Genomic DNA, 20,150 nt, shown 5'->3' on the forward strand with positions numbered 1-20,150 from the left:
CAAGACTGAAGACCATATTATAGGAACTACTCCCCACTTTTCCTCCTCCTTAATCTCAAGATGTCCTCTGGTCTTCTCAAAAGTCTTTCCTCCCGACGGGAGTTATGAGCTCCTGGTATGTTATTTCTATACACTTGAACATAGCTTTGGCTCTCTATTCCCAGCCCAGGCAAAATCTCTCCCTTGAGAATAAAGCAGAAAACAGACACACGGGGCTTTGTAGGCTATATTAAGGACTGTGGACTTTATTTCAAGAAAATGTGCTAAAGACTCTGGAGCAGGGGAAGAGCATAAGGCAACCTCACCCCCTTACCAAGGAAGGGGGCAGCCAAATATTTCCTGAGCACTGACCCTGTGGCTAGTACCAGGGATAGAAATACAAGGAAGACATGTCCCTGTCTGTCTCGCTGGACTTAAAATGGAAGAAAGAGACATGTAAACAAGTTACTATACAGCAAATACTTGCTAAAATAGAGGTGCAGATAAAATGTTCCAAGAACAGAAGGAGAACAGTATCCAGTGGGGCCTTGAGATGGTTTTCCAATTCCAGCTGTCTTCTTTCCCCAGTCCTTTATGAGAAGAACAATGCCACGAGAAACAGCCCTCACGTGCTTTAAAGCAATCCCGGAGAGGGCTGGGGCCAAACACTAAAGCTAAGGACAAAGGACCGCACCCTGGGACAAGAAGAATGCTTACTGACATTATCCTAAAATAATTTTTTGTCACTTGTGGAGAAGGAATACAACACGCAGAAGGAGCTGATTAAGTACTGCAGTGATGTACTATGGTTTCAGGGCACCCGAGTGCACTCGAGGCCTAGTGCTTGCCCCTACGTTTTAAGAGTAACTTTTATCCCTTCTTTTTTTCAAAGTTATCTGCACAAAAATTTAAACGGACATGTTACACAGAAAAGAAAAAAATAAAAGTCACCGTGATCCCATTAACAGGAGAAAATGACGGCACATTTTGATGCACATTCACGACATTTTCCATGCCTTGCTATGGTGCCTCTTTTCCCCTGCACTCCCCATACTGGAGCTGCCGCACACACTAAGGGGGCCTGACCTTTTTAACTAACAACAGCTGATAGCACTAAAGCCGCCTTCTAGGTCATTAACAATGTTCTCCAATATCATTCTTCCTAGCTGCACAATATTCTGCTCTATGGGATATATACATAATCTAGCAAATGTCTGCTATCTCATATTCTGTTTGTTCACAATTTTCCACCAATATAAATGACTGAATGTCACAGCTGATTCTGCACAAAGACTCATTAGCTTCCTTAAAATACATGACAGTATTGGAAGTGCTGGGACAGAGGATGTGAATAGTTGGAGACATTTCATGTCTGTTGCCATACTGCTGGGACAGGTCTTACCAGGTTATATTCCCATCCACTGTACACAAGAGTATCTCTTCCCTACACCCTCCCCAGTGGTGGGTAATACTTATTTCTAAAACCTTCATGGGGGACCTGGGTGGCTCAGTCGGCTAAGCGTCTGACTCTCGATTTCAGCTCAGGTCATGATCTCACACTTCGTGAGTTTAAGCCTTGCATCAGGCTCTGCGCTGACAGTGTGGAGCCTACTTGGGATTCTCTCTCTTCCTCTCTCTGCTCCTCCCCCATTCATACTCTCCCTCAAAACAAATAAATAAACATTAAAAAAAATAACAAAACCTTCAAATATCTGGTAAACAAAAAACAGAAAATCTCTATTTTAATTAGCATTTCCTTGACTACTAGTGAAATTGACCACAGTTTTGTATGATTACTGATAAGCATTTCTTATCATTAAAGCTATTTGTCGTGTGTGTGTATATGTACGTATAAGCAGGAAGGCTCCTTCACCAGATAAAAAGAACATATGCCACATAGATAAGTATATAGTTAGGAAATATGCGTATGTACATGATGCACATATGTCCTATTTAAGATTTGTATGAAGTATTTTCTAATATATAGACATTACAGATTTGTTTAATGTCCAAATCCATCAATCGTTCCTCTCGCCGTAGGTACCATACTTAGAAATACTCAAGCTTAGGGGCGCCTGGGTGGCGCAGTCGGTTAAGTGTCCGACTTCAGCCAGGTCACGATCTCGCGGTCCGTGAGTTCGAGCCCCGCGTCAGGCTCTGGGCTGATGGCTCGGAGCCTGGAGCCTGTTTCCGATTCTGTGTCTCCCTCTCTCTCTGCCCCTCCCCCGTTCATGCTCTGTCTCTCTCTGTCCCAAAAATAAATAAAAAACGTTGAAAAAAAAAAAATTAAAAAAAAAAAAAAAAAAAAAAAAGAAATACTCAAGCTTAGAGGCACCTGGGTGGCTCAGTCGGTTAAGCCTCCAACTTTGGTTCAGGTCATGATCTTGTAGTTCGTGAGTTCGAGCCCCACGTCAGGCTCTGTGCTGACAGCTCAAGAGCCTGGAGCCTGCTTCAGATTCTATGTCTCCCTCTCTCTCTGCCCCTCTCCCATTCACATTCTGTCTCTCTCTCTCAAAAATAAATATTTAAAAAAATTTAAAAAAAAAAGAAATACTGAAGCTTATATAAAGTTACTTATTTCTTTTCTCATATTTTAGCTTTGTTTTTATTTTTTACATTCAAACTTTAAGTCCTTTGGAACTTGCCGTTTTGGGAAGTGAGGGGAGGAGGGAATGAAGAGTTGTGTGCACATTTCTCTCACCCTAGCTATTTATAGATTTTCTGACCAAGATACACGTTCTTATGAATTGCCAGTTTATAAGGCTCGATCTTCATAACTTGGTGGATAATTTTTTTCCTTCAGCTTAAACCTGGATTGGTTTTGCTGCCAATCAGTGCACATTTAGCGACATGACTTGAGCAATAATTCTGCACAGAGCTTTGACTTAAAGAAACTTAAACTCAGCATTTAATACTACAAGAAGAGTAGTGGTCAAATTAGTTGGCAAATATTGCTTCACCTCAGTAAAAATGTGCTTCATCTGGGCTTGTTTATTCCTGAATCGCTTGATCTTCTGAGCAATGCGAGGATCCTTTTCCAGCTCTTCCATTGTGGCCCATTTACAATGCAAGTAGGAACTGTCCAAAGACATACAAATTGTGAGACAAGTGCAAACCACCACACCACTGAGCCCTACAGTGTTTCAGCAAACAGGGTGACTAACCCAGAAGTAGCGGTTTGTGGTGAAACTGCCAGAGATTAGGCTGCGAAGGGCCTTGCACTAACCGGACAACAAAATAAAACAATGCAGCAATCTAACTCCAAATGACCGACCCCTCTGCAGCTTCTACACAAACTGCCTGAGAGCAGAGGGAGGGTAGGCATGGGCAAGCTGTCATTAACACATATTAGTGAAAGTGGGCACGAGGCAGAGGAAGAAAGAAAAATCTAGGAGGGAAACAGTGCGAGCTACAGGACAGTGGTTCTCCACCAGGAGCAGATGAGAATGGCTTGGGGAGTTTTTAATAAGCACCAGTCCGGGGCGCCTGGGTGGCGGAGTCGGTTAAGCGTCCGACTTCAGCCAGGTCACGATCTCGCGGTCCGTGAGTTCGAGCCCCGCGTCAGGCTCTGGGCTGATGGCTCGGAGCCTGGAGCCTGTTTCCGATTCTGTGTCTCCCTCTCTCTCTGCCCCTCCCCCGTTCATGCTCTGTCTCTCTCTGTCCCAAAAATAAATAAAAAACGTTGAGAAAAAAAAAAAAAAAAAAGGCACCAGTCCTTGGGATCTACTCCCAGAGTCTGAGTCAGCTGGTACTGAGTGGAGCAAGGTCTTCCCCGGAGACTATCTGCACAGCCAAAGGTAAGTACTACTGCTTAAGGTGAAGTTGAGTCAGTCAAGATCCACAGGTCAGGCCTCAGGGGCCATTCTTGGAAAATACAGAAGGTGATGTGATGAGGGAAAGGAAATTTTATTCATATAAAATCCAAATACAAATAACTTATGAAGAACACGTACAAATTTCTATACTTAACGTAGAATAGCTCCAAGTCGAATGGGGGCTCTCCGGGGTGAACCTGTAATCAACAGCAAGCAGTTAACAGCTCAGACCCCCACAGATCGCCCTGACGTTGCACAAGAAAACAGGTAAATCAACACCTCTGCTTGATTTTCGTACAGACTTCCTGAGGATGTTTTCAGTTTCCCCCTTCTTTTCCTGACAGCTACTGAGCAGCTTTCCCAAAGGATGAATGCACAGCTAGCCAGAAGGTAAAAAAGAAAATGATCCTCCTGGTGTCCTTCCAAGGTCCATGCTGGGACAGTGTTCGGCTGATAAACCCAAATCGGCCCAGGATCTTAAAGCTGCCAGGCCCAAAGCCTGGCGTGCAAGTGAAAACACAGGTCTCCGGCACACCCCATGACCACCATCCCGAAACATCAGCGGTGCCCACTCTCAAAGTAAGGAAGTTTGCTCTCATAAATATTTGAAGATAAAACTATGTTCTCACCAGTGACAACATATCTTTCACTCCAGGTATACTCTCTGGATCTCCACAATGGTCCTGAGATATCTAAAGAACCCACCCTCCAAATGTTTTCCTTCCTTCCTTCCTTCCTTCCTTCCTTCCTTCCTTCCTTCCTTCCTTCCTTCCTCCCTCCCTCCCTCCCTCCCTCCCTCCCTCCCTCCCTTCCTTCTTTCTTTCTTTCTTTTGTAGCTGTGGTTTTATTTTATTATTTTTTTTAATATGAAGTTTATTGTCAAATTGGTTTCCATACAACACCCAGTGCTCATCCCAACAGGTGCCCTCCTCATTGCCCATCACCCACTTTCCCCTCCCTCCCACCCCCGCATCAACCCTCAGTTTATTCTCAGTTTTTAAGGGTCTCTATGGTTTGCCTTCTTCCCTCTCTGTAACATTTTTCCCCCCTTTCCCTCCCCCATGGTCTTCTGTTAACTTTCTCAGGATCCACATAAAAGTGAACACATATGGTATCTGTCTTTCTCTGTATGACTTATTTCACTTAGCACAACACTCTCCAGTTCCATCCACGTTGCTACAAAAGGCCAGATTTCATTCTTTCTCATTGCCACGTAGTATTCAACTGTGTTTATAAACCCCAATTTCCTTATCCATTCATCAGTCAATGGACATTTAGGCTCTTTCCATAATTTGGCTATTGTTGAAAGTGCTGCTATAAACATTGGGGCACAAGTGCCCCTATGCGTCAGCATTCCTGTATCCCTTGGGTAAATTCCTAACTGCTATTGCTGGGTCATAGGGTGGATCTATTTTTAATATTTTGAGGAACCTCCACCTTGTTTTCCAGAGCAGCTGCACCAGTTTGCATTCCCACCAACAGTGCAAGAGGGCTCCCATTTCTCCACATCCTCTCCAGCATCTATAGTCTCCTGATTTGTTCATTTTAGCCACTCTGACTGGCATGAGGTGATATCTGAGTGTGGTTTTGATTTGTATTTCCCTGATGAGGAGTGACGTTGAGCATCTTTTCATGTACCTGTTGGCCATCTGGATGTCTTCTTTAGAGAAATGCCTATTCATGTCTTCCGCCCATTTCTTCACTGGATTATGTTTTTGGGCGTGGAGTTTGGTGACTTCTTTATAGATTTTGGATACTAGCCCTTTGTCTGATATGTCATTTGCAAATATCTTTTCCCATTCCGTCGGTTGCCTTTTAGTTTTGTTGATTGTTTCCTTTGCAGTGCAGAAGCTTTTTATCTTGATGAGGTCCCAATAGTTCATTTTTGTTTTTAATTCCCTTGCCTTTGGAGATGTGTCAAGTAAGAAATTGCTGCGGCTGAGGTCAGAGAGGTTTTTTTCCCTGCTTTCTCCCCTAGGGTTTTGATGGTTTCCTGTCTCACATTCAGGTCCTTCATCCATTTTGAGTTTATTTTTGTGAATGGTGTAAGAAAGTGGCCTAGTTTCACTCTTCTGCATGTTGCTGTCCAGTTCTCCCAGCACCATTTGTTAAAGAGACTGTCTTTTTTCCATTGGATATTCTTTCCTGCTTTGTCAAAGATTAGTTGGCCATTCTTTTGTGGGTCCAATTTTGGAGTCTCTATTTTATTCCATTGGTCTATGTGTCTATTTTTGTGCCAATACCATGCTGTCTTGATGACTACAGCTTTGTAGCAGAGGCTAAAGTCTGGGATTGTGATGCCTCCTGCTTTGGTTTTCTTCTTCAATATTACTTTGGCTATTTGGGGTCTTTTGTGGTTCCATACAAATTTTAGGATTGCTTGTTCTAGCTTTGAGAAGAATGCTGGTGCAACTTTGATTGGGATTTCATTGAATGTGTAGATTGCTTTGGGTAGTATTGACATTTTAACAATATCCAAATGTTTTCAATATGGCTCTTTTTCCACGTTCTCTTCTTGGCCCCCTGAGGACTTTCCCTGGGCTGCAGAAACTAAGGGACAAAAATACCTTCTGCTAGCATCACAATGGAGGGAAAAAATTATTTGGGGCTATACTGAAATATTTAAGAATTTTAGGACCTAAAATCTTCCATGGGGGTAAGAATAATAAAAAGAATAAAAGAATAAAAGAATAAAAGAATGACTAGCCAGACATTGCTTTGCTCTCACTCTGGCCAATCAGGACCATTCCAGGTTGTCTAGTCAAATCTCTCTTCACAGAGGGGAGAACCTGTGATATAAAAGCTGACACATAAGCCACTAACCTCCTGGACGGTCTTAGATGCCAGGATCTTCTCAATGATGTTTGCGTCATCTTCTGGAGGCTCCTGGAGACAGAGGTTAAGAAGAAAGAAAATTACTGGCACCACAGAATCCAAGAAATAATTCTGTAAGAAATGCTATAGCAGGTACTACTTGGTCTGAAAGTTCACCTTGAGTGCTGAGGCCTCCCTCCCTATCAGTCCACAGAGTGATCAAAAGATCACAAACATTCTAACGTCTGGACACAACCTAACACCTCCCCTTCCACATAAGCAGAGAAGTTATGCAGTTTTTCAGACTCTTAATTTCAGATCTGCCTTTAGGATCACTAAAATTGGTCCCAGGACTTCCCTTTTCTGCCAAACCTGCCTACGTGTTGCTGCATAAAATTTTCAGAAAGGTGTAACAGAAAGGAGTCTGGGGGCCTTAGAAGCGAAGAGTCCTAATTCTAACACCTACCAGCTACTGACTTTGGGTAAGTCAATTAACACGTCTTCGTTTCCAAATCTATTAAAATAGGAGTTAAATATACTTATCTCACTGGGTTACTGGGAGGATAAAACGGTATGTGAAAATATTTTTGGAACAGTAAGCACTATGCAAATGCAAGGCATAATTATTCTCTACTAAACGATACCGTCTTTCCCTTCTGTGTCTGGAAATGGCTGTTTCACCCATCATCCTTTGCCTATAAATCCTAACTCAAAACAAATTAATTTCTTCCTTTCTACCCCGGCTACACATCAACATTTCTAGGCTCCTGATCTCCATGAAATCTCTCTACAGAGTATTTGATTAAATAATTACAAACTTAAAAAGGATGTGTTGAGTCAGAACACTCTTATGTTTGATGTTCTTTCTGGGACTTTATTTGAGCCATCCTATTTCAGAGGTTTTGTATGTACTATATGACCTCCTCAGATCTAGTATTTGTCCACAACAGGGTACTCAGAACAGAATGAGAAGAATGCTCATCACAATAGCCGTAGCTCCCCAAGATAACTTGGGTTCCTGATCAGAACTTCCCCAAGGATGACTTCATGCTGCATTACTACTGTCTTCGGTCCTACCCATTCCAGGGTTCGCCTGTCCCAGAGCCACACCATTACAGAAAATGGTATATAAAGATATGTAAAATCAAACTTTCTCCAGAAAAGTACTGAAAGAAAGAAAGGAAGAACGAAAGAAAGAGGAGGAGGGCAGATGGTAGAAACGAAGTATGGCGATTAGCAGGCGATGACAGATGCTCCCAAAGGTTACAAATATTTATTACATTCCCCTAGACACATGGCATGGTGCTAGGTGCCATGCCAAAGTTAATCCAAAGCGACAAGAGTCTACTCCCACTGCTCAACAAGAAGACAAGTCGATTGTGCCTACCATATAGTAGGAAGAAGGGATGGGGATACAGACTAAGCTTTTGTTTTTCTGCTCAAGTGTTCTGCCTGATTCTTAAGCACAAGTAAGGAAAGGAAGAGGCGGTAGGTGGCTGTTGCCTGCCTTCTCCCATTACAATGTAAACCTTCTGAGGGCAGGGATCCTTATTTGTTTTATCCACTGCTATAGCTAAAGCCCTGAAAAGGCCAGGCACCAGTGGGTGACCAGTATATATTTGTTAATGCTAAATACAAGGAAGAGGAAGAGAGAGGAAATACATGAGGAAATAAAGCATCTAACTCACCGGGGCTACAGACTGCAGACAGTTAATATTCTTAATCTATGTCACTTAATTAAAAATTCTCCTCCTTCTTCATACACAGGGACCTAGCCATACTGTCAGGATGGCCAACAGCAAAGGGCCAGAGCCTGGTGTAGTTTTCTTAAGCCAAAGATCACTACCCCAACCTTGCAACCAACAAAGGAACAGGTGCCGGTTAAGAGAAAGTAGATGAATGAACAAACCTCCTTCCTAATTTCCTACTTCATTTCCTTCCTAAATTTCTTCCACATTATTTACTGTCTTTTAGGTTTATTCACTGGTCTTATAGAAATAGATGAGCCATAGTCCTCCTCAGCAAGGAACTACCAGATAGCTAACATAACACTTTAAAAGTTATTGAAGTATGGCATACATACAGTATATAGAGATCTCAAGTGTACAACCAATGAATTCTTACACATACACATACCCACTTGTATAAATATCACCTAGACCAAGTTACATAACATTCCCAATGTTCTGGGAGGCTCTCGTGCCCCCACTGGAAGTAACCACTATTCGGATTTCTACTACCACTGATTAGTTTTGCCTACTACTAAGCTTCATGTAAATGGAACTATATAGTATGTGGTTCATTCTTCTGTATTTCTGCATAGTATTTAGTTGTATAAATATACTACCATTTATTTATCTGCTGTTGAGGAATATTTGGGTTGCTTTCAACATTTATATACACTGTGTACATTTTGGTGGACAAATGCACTCATTTATCTTGGATATACACCGAAAAGTGGAATTGCAAGGTTATGAGGTAGATTATATGTTTAGTTTTAATGAATGTTGTCAAAATTTTTTCCAAACTGATTCTGACAATTTTTATACCCACCAGCCATGTACGGGAGTTCCAGGTGACTTGATATTGTCAATCTTTAAAATTTTGGCCGTTCTTGTGGCTAAATTCACATCTTTACATTTAATTAATTCACATCTTTAATTCACATCTCCCTAGCAATTGAGGATGCTGAGCACCTTTTCATATGCTTACTGACCGTGTGGATAACCTCTCCGTGAAGCTCCATTCATGTCATTTGCCGATTTTAAAAATTGTCCTTTTTTTAAATTTGTAAGAGTTCATTATACATTTCTGAATAAGTGTCCTGTCAGTTATATAGATTACAAATACTATCTGCCAATCTATGATTTACCTTTTGCTTCTATAAATGTGTCTTTTGATGAACAGAAGTTCTACATAATCTGCCTTATCAATCTTTTCTCTTATACATTCTTGTGTGTTGTTGAATCATGTGGCAGCAATGTGGCAGTGTTGTTGTGGCAGCAATGGCTGCCACAAAGGTCACTCATTAAGCCACATAAAGTAATTTAAAATTTTCTTGCAGCCACCTTTTTAAAAAAGTAAAAATAGGGGCTCAGTCAGTTGAGCTCCCAACTCTTGATTTCAGCTCAGGTCATGATCCCAGGGTCGTGGGATTGAGCCCTGTATTGGGCTCCGTGCTGAATATGGAGCCTGCTTGAGATTCATTCTCTCTCTCTCTCTCTCTCTCTCTCTCCCTCTGCCCGCCTCCCCAACTCGTGCTCTCTCTAAAAATAAAAATAGTAAAAATAAACAGATGAAATGAATTTTAATATTTTATTTAAAGCAATATATGCAAAAATTTATTATTTCAATGTATAACCAATATAAAATTATTAATAAGATACTTTATATTCACTCATTAAGTCTTTAAAATCCGATGTGTACTTCACACTTAAAGCACATCCGAATTCAGACTACCCATATTTGTTTTTTTTTCAATATATGAAGTTTATTGTCAAATTGGTTTCCATACAAAACTCAGTGCTCATCCCAAAAGGTACCCTCCTCAATACCCATCACCCACCCTCCCCTCCCTCCCACCCCCCATCAACCCTCAGTTTGTTCTCAGTTTTTAACAGTCTCTTATGCTTTGGCTCTCTCCCACTCTAACCTCTTTTTTTTTTTTTTTCCTTCCCCTCCCCCATGGGTTTCTGTTAAGTTTCTCGGGATCCACATAAGAGTGAAACCATATGGTATCTGTCTTTCTCTGTATGGCTTATTTCACTTAGCATCACACTCTCCAGTTCCATCCATGTTGCTACAAAGGGCCATATTTCGTTCGAGAAAGAACGAAGTAGTAGTACTTGCCCTGTAGTACTCCATTGTGTATATAAACCACAATTTCTTTATCCACTCATCAGTTGATGGACATTTAGGCTCTTTCCATAATTTGGCTATTGTTGAGAGTCCTGCTATAAACATTGGGGTACGAGTGCCCCTATGCATCAGTACTCCTGTATCCCTTGGGTAAATTCCTCGCAGTGCTATTGCTGGGTCATAGGGTAGGTCTATTTTTAATTTTCTGAGGAACCTCCACACTGCTTTCCAGAGCAGCTGCACCAGTTTGCATTCCCACCAACAGTGCAAGAGGGTTCCCGTTTCTCCACATCCTCTCCAGCATCTATAGTCTCCTTATTTGTTCATTTCGGCCACTCTGACTGGTGTGAGGTGATATCTGAGTGTGGTTTTGATTTGTATTTCCCTGATAAGGAGCGACGTTGAGCATCTTTTCATGTGCCTGTTGGCCATCCGGAGACTACCCATATTTCAAGTGCTTACAGCCACATCGGGCTAGTCGGAGCCCTACGGAGCAGCACAGCTCTGTTTGGTTCTACTTGTTTTTATAGCAACACTACCTTGTCTTCATTACTGGAGTGTGATTAAAAGTCTGGATTACAGAGAGTCTTCCAACTGAGTTCTCCGGAAAGACTGCCTGGCTATTCTAGGTCTTTTGTGTTTCTATCATCAATTTCCAGCAGAAAACACCCTGGTTAGATTCTGACTGGGAATGAACTGCAGACATCTTAACAATATTGAATACATGTATGTCATACATTGCTCTATTTATGTAGGTCTTCTTTAATTTCTCTCAGCAATGTTTTTCATATAGAGAGGGCTTGTATATCTTTTGAGAGCTATTCCAGAATATCTAATATTTTTGATGATGTTACGAATGGCATTTTAGAATTTTTCTTTCCTGATTTCATGCTGCTAGTTCACAGAAATAAAGTAGATGTTTATGTATATTGTCTTTGTATCCAACAATTTAGCTAAATCCACATTTATTAATTCTAATGGTTTGTCAATTCTGTTGAATTTTCAACACACACAGTCATGTCATCTACAAATACTGAATCGTACTTCTTCCGTTCCAATTTTTAAACTTTCTATTTCTTTGTTTACTTATAGCAATGGCCAGGACCTCCAGTGTATCTCTTTTTTAAAATTTATATTACATATTCTTTTTTTTTAATGTTTATTTATTTTTGAGAGAGCAAGAGGGGGAGGGGCAGAGAGAGAGGGGGACAGAGGATCCGAAGCAGGCTCGATGCTGATACCAGACAGCCCAACAGAGGGCTCGAACTCGCGAACTGTGAGATCATGACCTGAGCCTAAGTTGGATGCTTAACTAACTGAGAAACCCAGGTATCCCCTGCATTTCTGAATATAAAGATAACAGTGGGATTTTTTTCTTACTCCCAAATTCAGCAGGAAAGCATTCAGTATCGTACCATTTAATATAAAGTTAGTAGTCAGTTTTTACCTAGTGGATTTTAAGTCTTTGGTTTTCTACAGTTTCAGATGTGCCTGAATATGGTTTTTGTTTTTGTATTTTCCCTGCTTGGGAGTTACCTGATGCTGAATGTATTGGTTGATATCCCCCATCAGTTTTTGGGAGTTGTTAGCCATTTACTTTTATCATCAAACACTCCTCTGCTCCAATCTCTCCTCCACATCTAGGACTCTAATCAGAGATACACATTGCACTTTTTCACTGCACCCCAATTGTTTCATATGCTTTGTTCTGCTCTTTCCATTCTTTTTTCTATGTGGCAGTTCAGAAATTTTCTATTGATTTGTCTTCAAAGTCACCAATCTTATCTTCTGTTGTATCTAACCTGCTTTAATTTTTATTGCAGGTTATTTTAATTTTTTAGTTTTTAGATTTTAAAAAGTTTTTAGATTTATACACACACACAAATATATACATTTTTAATGTTTATTTTTGAGAGACTGAGAGACAGTGTGAGCGGGGGAGGGGCAGAGAGGGAGACACAGACTATGAAGCAGGCTCCAGGCTCGGAGCTGTCAGCATAGAGCCCAACATGGGGCTCAAACTCATGAACTGCAAGATCATAACCTGAGCCAAAGTTAGACGCTTAACCACCTGAGCCACCAGGCGCCCCTCTAATCTGCCTTTAAAGTCATCCACTGTATTCTAAGTTTTTTAAATTGGAATTTTCAGTCTAGACTGTTGAACCGATTCTCTTTACAGATTCATTTCTTCACTGGAATTCTTCACTTTAAATTTTTTTTGGCTCATTTTCTTTTATTTTCTTTCACATGTTAATCAGTTATTTTAAAATTCTTTTCTGTTAAGTCCACTACCTGGATCATCTAGGGTCTGCTTCTATTATATATTACTTCTACTTTTTAGTCACATTTTTTCCAGCTTTTTCAAATGTGCAATAGTTTTTTACTTATGGTAGATACTGTGAATAAAGGAACCTTAGCAGCTCCTAACAATATTTTCCACAACTATTTCCTATTTTCTCTGTGAGAGGGGGTAGTCCCTGGGTCCAATGAGACACTGAATTGGGTCAGGCCTGGGTTACTGTTAAGATTTATCTCTTGCTTAGCAGGGGTACCTGGGTGGCTCAGTTGGTTGAGCGTCTAACTTCAGCTTGGGTCATGATCTCACAGCTCATGAGTTTGAGCTCTGCATTGGGCTCTGTGCTAACGGCTCGGAGCCTGGAGCCTGCTTCGGATTCCGTGTCTCCCTCTCTCTCTGCCCCCAACCCACTCGCATTCTGTCTCTGTCTCTCTCAAAAATAAATAAACATTAAAAAAATTTTTTTTAAAGATTCATCTCTTGTTTTACCCTGTTTCTCAAGCATGAATGTCCAGGGCCACTGACTGAATGTGGCAGGTCTTTCTATTCCTGAGCCCTGGAGTCTCCAATCCCAAGTAAGTTAAAAATCTCTCACTCTCTTTTTTAAAATTTATTTATTTATTTTGAGAGACAGAGAAAGAGAGAGAGAGAACAAGTGCGAGTGAGGGAGGGGCAGAGAGAGAGAGAGAGAGAGAGAGAGAGAGAGAGAGAGAGATAAAGAGAATCCCAGGCAGGCTCCGCACTGTCAGCACAGAGCCTAACTCAGGGCTCAATCTCATGAATCTCAGGTGAGATCACGACCTGAGCTGAGATCAAGAGTCGAACACTTAACAGACTGAGCCACCCAGGTGCCCCTCTTAAAAACCTCTCTTCAGGGAGAGTTAGTTTTTCTACACTAAGTCCATCCCTTTAGTGAGATTTTCCCTATAGGTACCATGATACTGTGAGATTTCAATCTGCCTTCTGAATGAGCCACTAACTTCTTGGGCTACCCCAGAACTCCTCAATGTCCTGGGGAGAGCCCTTTGCTTTGGGGATCTTCTAGTTTCCAATCATTTCACCAGCAGGGGCAGATGGTGATGGTTTCTCTTCAACCCAGAGAAGTCTGTTTGAGCCAAGCCTGATCCTTAACCTGCACCTAGAACTGAGGAATGTTTCCAGAGAAGAAATAGTTCGCAACTGCCGGCTCATCTAGTAATAAATAGCTCATCACTGTCTGGAATTTTAGTTAATCTAATTCTTGTTGCTTTCACAGATATCTGATGTCTTTAAAGACACATTCTCTTTTTTTTTCCCTTTGCAATGAGTGTTGCCCTGCCACGACCTACTGTCTCTTCCCTGGAAGAAGGAATCCTCCCACATCAACTCTCATTCCAGGAACTCCCTAGGGCCTACTTTTTACTCTTTTCAATTCATACTCATTTTTCTGGTGATCTTGTCCAGTCTTGAGGTTTTAAATAAGGGCTACATCATGACACCAGCCAAGTTTATGTATCCAGCTCAGAACCTCCCCTCGATTCATAGACTCATATATCTAATTGTTACCTGCCATCTCCACTTGAATATCTCAGAGGTATTTCACACTTAAAATGTCTAAAATGTAAACTCCTGCTATCCTAGTCAACTTCCCTTCCCTACCCATTCCATCTACAGTTTTCTCCCAACTGAGTGAATTCTATCCTTCTTGGTGTTCAAACCAAAAATCTTGGTGTAATTCTTGATTCCTCCTATCTCTCCACACACTGTGTCTGATTAGCCAAGAAATCGTGTTGGCTATATCTTCAAAATATGTACAGAATCCAGCAATTTCTCACCACCTCCAATGCTTCTACCCTGGTCTAAATCACCTTCATTTCTCACCCAGGTTATTCCCAACTGCCTTCTACCTAGCTTCCCTGCTTCCACTCCTGCCCAACTAGTCTATTCACAATACAACATTCAGAACTGCCATTATTATGTCTTTTGCCTAACCTGCTTACAAGGCTTCTCTTTTAGAATAAAATCAAACATCTTTTAAAGGCCTACAACAAACCCTGCTGGAGCTCACCAAACGTCCCATCTCCTATCACCTTTCAGGTCTCCCTGCGTGTTCCCCACACACACTAGTGGCCCATTTCTACCTCAGAGACTCTGCACAGGCTATTCCCTCCGCCTAAAATGCCTCCCTCTCAAGACTCCCTCACTCCTTTACTGCCTTCAATTCTTTGCTCAAATGTTATCTTGGTGAGGCCAAAACAGACCACCCTAATTAAAACTGCAACCCTCACTCCCCAATTCCACATCACTCCTCTCCTGATTTTTTTTCTCACAGCACTTACCACCATTGATATACTACGCAATTTTATTACTTTTTAGGTTTGTTCCCAGCCTCTACCTAGGTATTTCCACCCTTTGGAAACTAACTCGGAGCTTGGCTGTTTGGCCTCCTCTCCCACAGGTTCAGAATCCAGCAACTGTGAAGAGGAGATCAGTTGCATGGATTTCGTAGGGCCCCTCTCCATTTATTGCATGCTCCCTCTGTGAGAGCAGGGAGTTTTGCCTCTTTTGATCCTCGATGTTATCTCCAGCACAAAACAGTCCTTGGCAGGTAGTAGGTCCTCAAGAAATATTTTTGAATAAATAATGTTAAGAGATTTTGCAATATAAATGGTAATACCAGCATAAAGCAAGTGCTGAGAACCTGCTGAAATCCCACAATTCAAGACAGGGCACTTCGGCAAATTAGGAGAGCCTCTGAAAGTGCAGCGACATCTGAGTTAGATCTCTGTTAACCAGCACTAAACTTTCATAATTTCTGACTACCTTTCCTACCCACTCCCAAGTCTGTAGAACCCAGACTAACCAGGGAGCGTTCATACATGTACACATGTACTGACTGACAGGAACAATTATGTCTTCCTCACTATTAGATTGCTTCAAACATTCTTATTCTTATCTACCATTAAGAATAGAAAAAAGATGGGTTTTAGTGGGAGGATTTTGATAATGTTATTTGGAGTTTTTACTAGGACCAGCCAAATCCAAGGAAACGTTAACACACGGACAAGAAAGGACAGTACTTTACTCTGAGTATTAAAAGGATGAAGGGCTTCAGGGGCACCTGGGTGGCTCAGTTGGTTGTGTGACTGACTCTTGATTTCAGCTCAGGTCATGATCTTGCAGTTTGTGGGATCAAGCCCCACGCTGGGCTCCTCACTGGGCATGGAGTCTGCTTGGGATTCCTTCTCTCTCTGTCTCTCTGCCCCTCTCCTGCTTGCACATGTGCTCTCTAAATAAATAAATAAATGAACTTTAAGAAAAAAATAAATAAAAGGATGGAGGGCTTCAAACATTCTTCACCATAGAAAATTTTCAAGTAAAAATTAAGGAATGTGAAATAAAATTTCAACTTATCTTTTTTTTTTTTTTAAGGTCTTTTTTTTTTTAAACGTTTTATTTATTTTTGAGACAGGGAGAGACAGAGCATGAACAGGGGAGGGTCAAAGAGAGGGAGACACAGAATCTGAAACAGGCTCCAGGCTCTGAGCTGTCAGCACAGAGCCTGACGCGGGGCTCGAACTCACGGACTGCGAGATCATGACCTGAGCCGAAGTCGGCCGCTTAACCGACTGAGCCACCCAGGCACCCTTCAACTTATCTTTTATAGGAAGAGCAATGAATACTGGAATTAAAAAAAAAAAATCAGTGAGGGGTGCCTGGGTGACTCAGTCAGGTAAGCATTTGACTTTGGCTCAGGTCATGATCTTGTGTTTGGTGAGTTCAAGCCCCACATCAGGCTCTGTGCTCACAGCTCAGAGCCTGGAGCCTGCTTTGGATTCTGTGTCTTCCTCTCTCTCTGCCCCTCCCTGGCTCACACCCCTCTCTGTCTCTCTCTCTCAAAAGTGAATGAACATTAAAAAAAAAAAAAGGGGGGGGGGCACCTGGGTGGCTCAGTCGGTTAAGCGTCTGACTTCAGCTCAGGTCACGATCTCGCGGTCCGTGAGTTCGAGCCCTGCATCGGGCTCTGGGCTAATGGCTCAGAGCCTGGAGCCTGCTTCCGATTCTGTGTCTCCCTCTCTCTCTGCCCCTCCCCCGTTCATGCCCTGTCTCTCTCTGTCTCAAAAATAAATAAACGTTAAAAAAAAAAAATTAAAAAAAAAAAAAAAAGGAAAGAGGAGTGCCTGGGTGGCTCACCTGGTTAAGCATCCGATTCTTACTTTTGGCTCAGGTTATTATCTCACAACTCTGTGGGTTCGAGCCCCCACATCGGGCTCTGTGCTGGCAGCACAGGGCCTGCTTGGGCTCCTCTCTCTCCCTCTGTAGCTGCCCTTCCCCCACTTGTGCTGTCTCTCTCAAAATAAATAGATGAACTTAAAAAAAATAAAGAAAAAGAAGAAAGAAAAGAATAATTCCTTTAAAAAAAAAACTGATTATCATCAAAACACTGAGAGCAGGCTTTACTCTATCCCAATAAAAGGAAAAGGGAATAGCATTTCCAAAATACACATCAAAGCAGGACGGAAACTAGGAAATCAGGACTTTTCTAAACAGAGATTGTGCATAAGCACGATCATGTGTGTATCAACACTCCGTGTATACAGATACACACAGATATAAACTAAATCTGCTTGCCAAACACACTTCCATAACAACCATCTGTTCTCAGCTACTTGGAATTTTCTCAAATTATCCTTCAAAGAAGGCCATTTTAATTCATTCTCTTTCATGTCAGAGATTCAGATAACTAAAAATTTTTTTCTTAGGGAAAATTTCAAAAATTGTCAACCCTAGTCACCCCCAACCTCAACCAACCACCTGATTTAGTTCTATTTAGCTAGGCACAAGGGAGAGGTTCTAGCAAGAAGCAAATCACTTTTCAAATCACCAAGTATGTGAGGGTACAAAAGTAGCATCAAACGAGATGCCTAGTCTCAGGGGCTTACATTCGTGTAGGGAAAGCAACACAAAACATTTTTATTAGAAACGTTGCAGGTTAAATTCTAATTGGTGTGACAGTAACCTTAAGTCCAGCAAGAGTGCAAAAAGCAAGAACAGCTTGGATTTCACAGAATAGGTAAGGTTTTAGTAGGGCCCTAAGGAATGGTGGGTCGTAAAAGGACAACAAGCAGGAAGGAAAGCTGAAATGAACTGGAAGGATGAAAGAATGAGTCCACAGGAAACAGGATGCATATACGGAATACTAAGTAAACAGTAGAGCAAAAGCATTAGAATGAGGTAGGGAAATAAACGGGAGTAAACAGGTAGTGTGTGGTCACATTTAAAACAAAAATCAGGCAGGAATTTTGATTTAATATCAGAGTTGAGAAACAACCACCTTAGACCATAGAGCAGGGGCACTCTCCCCCAGCTCAGGGAAGGAAACAGGGGGCTTCCGGGGGAGAAAACAACTGGGCTCAGCCCATCAGGCACGGCAAAAGGTTAGACAAAGCGGAGGGCGCTGGCCTCAGAGACACAGAGTGAGGCACAGGAGGGCAACGGGAGCTGAAGCCTCATTCAGATTAAAGCCCTTTGTTCTAAAAGGCAAAATCACACAAACTGCACAAACTGTAGGAGGCAGAAACTGAGACAGCCTTGTAAAAATCTACACAACAACTGCGAAAGTCTGTCTCTGTTCCAGACACCAACATCCGTTTGACAAAGAATAAGAAAGCAAAGACTTTGCTCACTGTGACGTGAGGATGGAAAGTTATTTCCTGCCCCCGAATCCCATATCCCAGTCAGGGGACCGTCCCTCTGGCTCCAGAGCAGGGCCGTGCTAGCATGCCAGTCCTGGCCTACCACGAATCACGTGTAAAGATGTTTCCAGCAACTCCCCACTAGACAGCCAGTGCTGAGGCTGCAATCTGGGACTGGGCCAGGGGCCACAGAACAAGGCAGAGCATGTTGAGAAGGCACTGCCCGAGAAATGCAGCGAGGGAGCAGCAAGGGCCTTTCTGCTGGGGACTCCACACGGTTCTCGGCCCCAAGCTACAGCCAGCAAGCAGGCAGACAGCCATCCAAAGGGCCTCGGGAGAAGGACACAAGTAAAAGCCTCATCTTCTTCAACTGATTTTCTGTGCCACTGGGTACTAAGGATTGTCTGGAATCCTAGATGAGATTCATGGCTTTCAAGGTTTGCCATCAGCCTGGGAAATCTTTGTTCAAACCTCACCAGGAAGCCCGAAACGTAAACCAGAGGCAAATGCGGTGTAGTCAGGCAGCAGCTAGGGCTCAGCGGAGGCCGGCCTCTGAAACCCACCCAATCCCCCTACAGGCCGTCTATCTACCCTGCATGCTAGGCCAGGCCTGGGACACAGAGGCCAGATCCACGTGCTTGCCAAAGCCACATATCAGGCCTCTTTCTGCTTAAATTTCACAACAATTTTTGAGGCCTAATTAATGAAAATTCAGATTCTATTGTATGTTAGCTCTCTCTCTCATGTACCTTGAAGAGGATAAAAAGAGCCTTGTTAAGATACATAAAATTTCCTGAATTATTTCTGTCAGATCAGCTAAAGCCGCCCTTCAGGTACCACAAAAGAAGTCATTAACAACAACTGAAATATGGTTAATGACAGGCTGAATGGCTACTAGGAGAAAATAAATTCCCTTCTAATGTTTTAACTACCAAACCAACCATAAATCTCCAAGGAGGGAAAACCCATCATAAAGCAATATAATCCTATCACCTCATGGCACTCTTGCCAGGACTACTCTTAACTGTTTGCTTGAAAAGCACTACACTGATAGTACATCAAATTATTACTCCTATTAAGTGCTATGTTCATTGGTTGGATAACTCTTGGCAAAGGGACCTGAAATCAACTCTTACATGCTAGTCACTGGTTGACTACCACTAGGGTGTCCCATGACTCAGATCGTTCTGTGCCTGCTTCTTGGTTGTTAAACCAGGGACGACGACCCCTCCTCCTAGCTACTGTCCGTGCAAACACAAGGTGAAAGGATATGTGAAATTATGTGAAAATGCTTTAAGCTGGAGGCAAGGTGGTTTAGACAGATAAAGTATTACCGGCTTTGCTAAGCCACCCTAGTGCCCGGGAGGAAGGACAGGTATTTGTGCTCTGTCGCACATGCAGAGCATGAATTCTGCCAAGTCAGCAACAGGGACTCCACAACAACAGCCAGCCTGTGTCCCAGAATGTGCTGCTGGCAATGATGCCTTTCCTATATGCACAGCCTGTTTCTTCTTTTGCTTCTAATATCTTCTCTGTAAGCTCCCTGGCACAGACCTCCTCCTTTTCAATATTTACCTCTCTTCCTTCTAGCATCTGGATATCAGGTCCCTCTTCTTGAAACCGCTGCCAATGGAAATCCCTAAAATACAAATAGGGCCATCCTGCTTCTCTGCTGGAACCCTCAATGTCCCCTCCCCCCTACCATTTGCTCCG

General features: G+C 42.3%; 1 protein-coding gene across 6 annotated transcripts in view; it reads right to left on the reverse strand.

Annotated features, from left to right (window-relative positions):
• The window catches only part of CHD6 (chromodomain helicase DNA binding protein 6), a 209,800-nt gene that overhangs the window by 96,186 nt on the left and 93,464 nt on the right, over positions 1-20,150 (reverse strand). For all 6 annotated transcript variants that reach the window (XM_058685611.1, XM_058685610.1, XM_058685606.1 and 3 more), the window contains 3 exons: positions 6,618-6,680; positions 3,933-3,991; positions 2,940-3,057 (listed from right to left, as the gene is read on the reverse strand). In XM_058685611.1, the coding sequence (XP_058541594.1) occupies positions 2,940-3,057; positions 3,933-3,991; positions 6,618-6,680 (240 nt within the window). The remainder of the gene's footprint in view (positions 1-2,939; positions 3,058-3,932; positions 3,992-6,617; positions 6,681-20,150) is intronic.

The sequence above is a fragment of the Neofelis nebulosa genome, chromosome 9 (assembly GCF_028018385.1).
Source record: "Neofelis nebulosa isolate mNeoNeb1 chromosome 9, mNeoNeb1.pri, whole genome shotgun sequence".
NCBI lineage: Eukaryota > Metazoa > Chordata > Mammalia > Carnivora > Felidae > Neofelis > Neofelis nebulosa.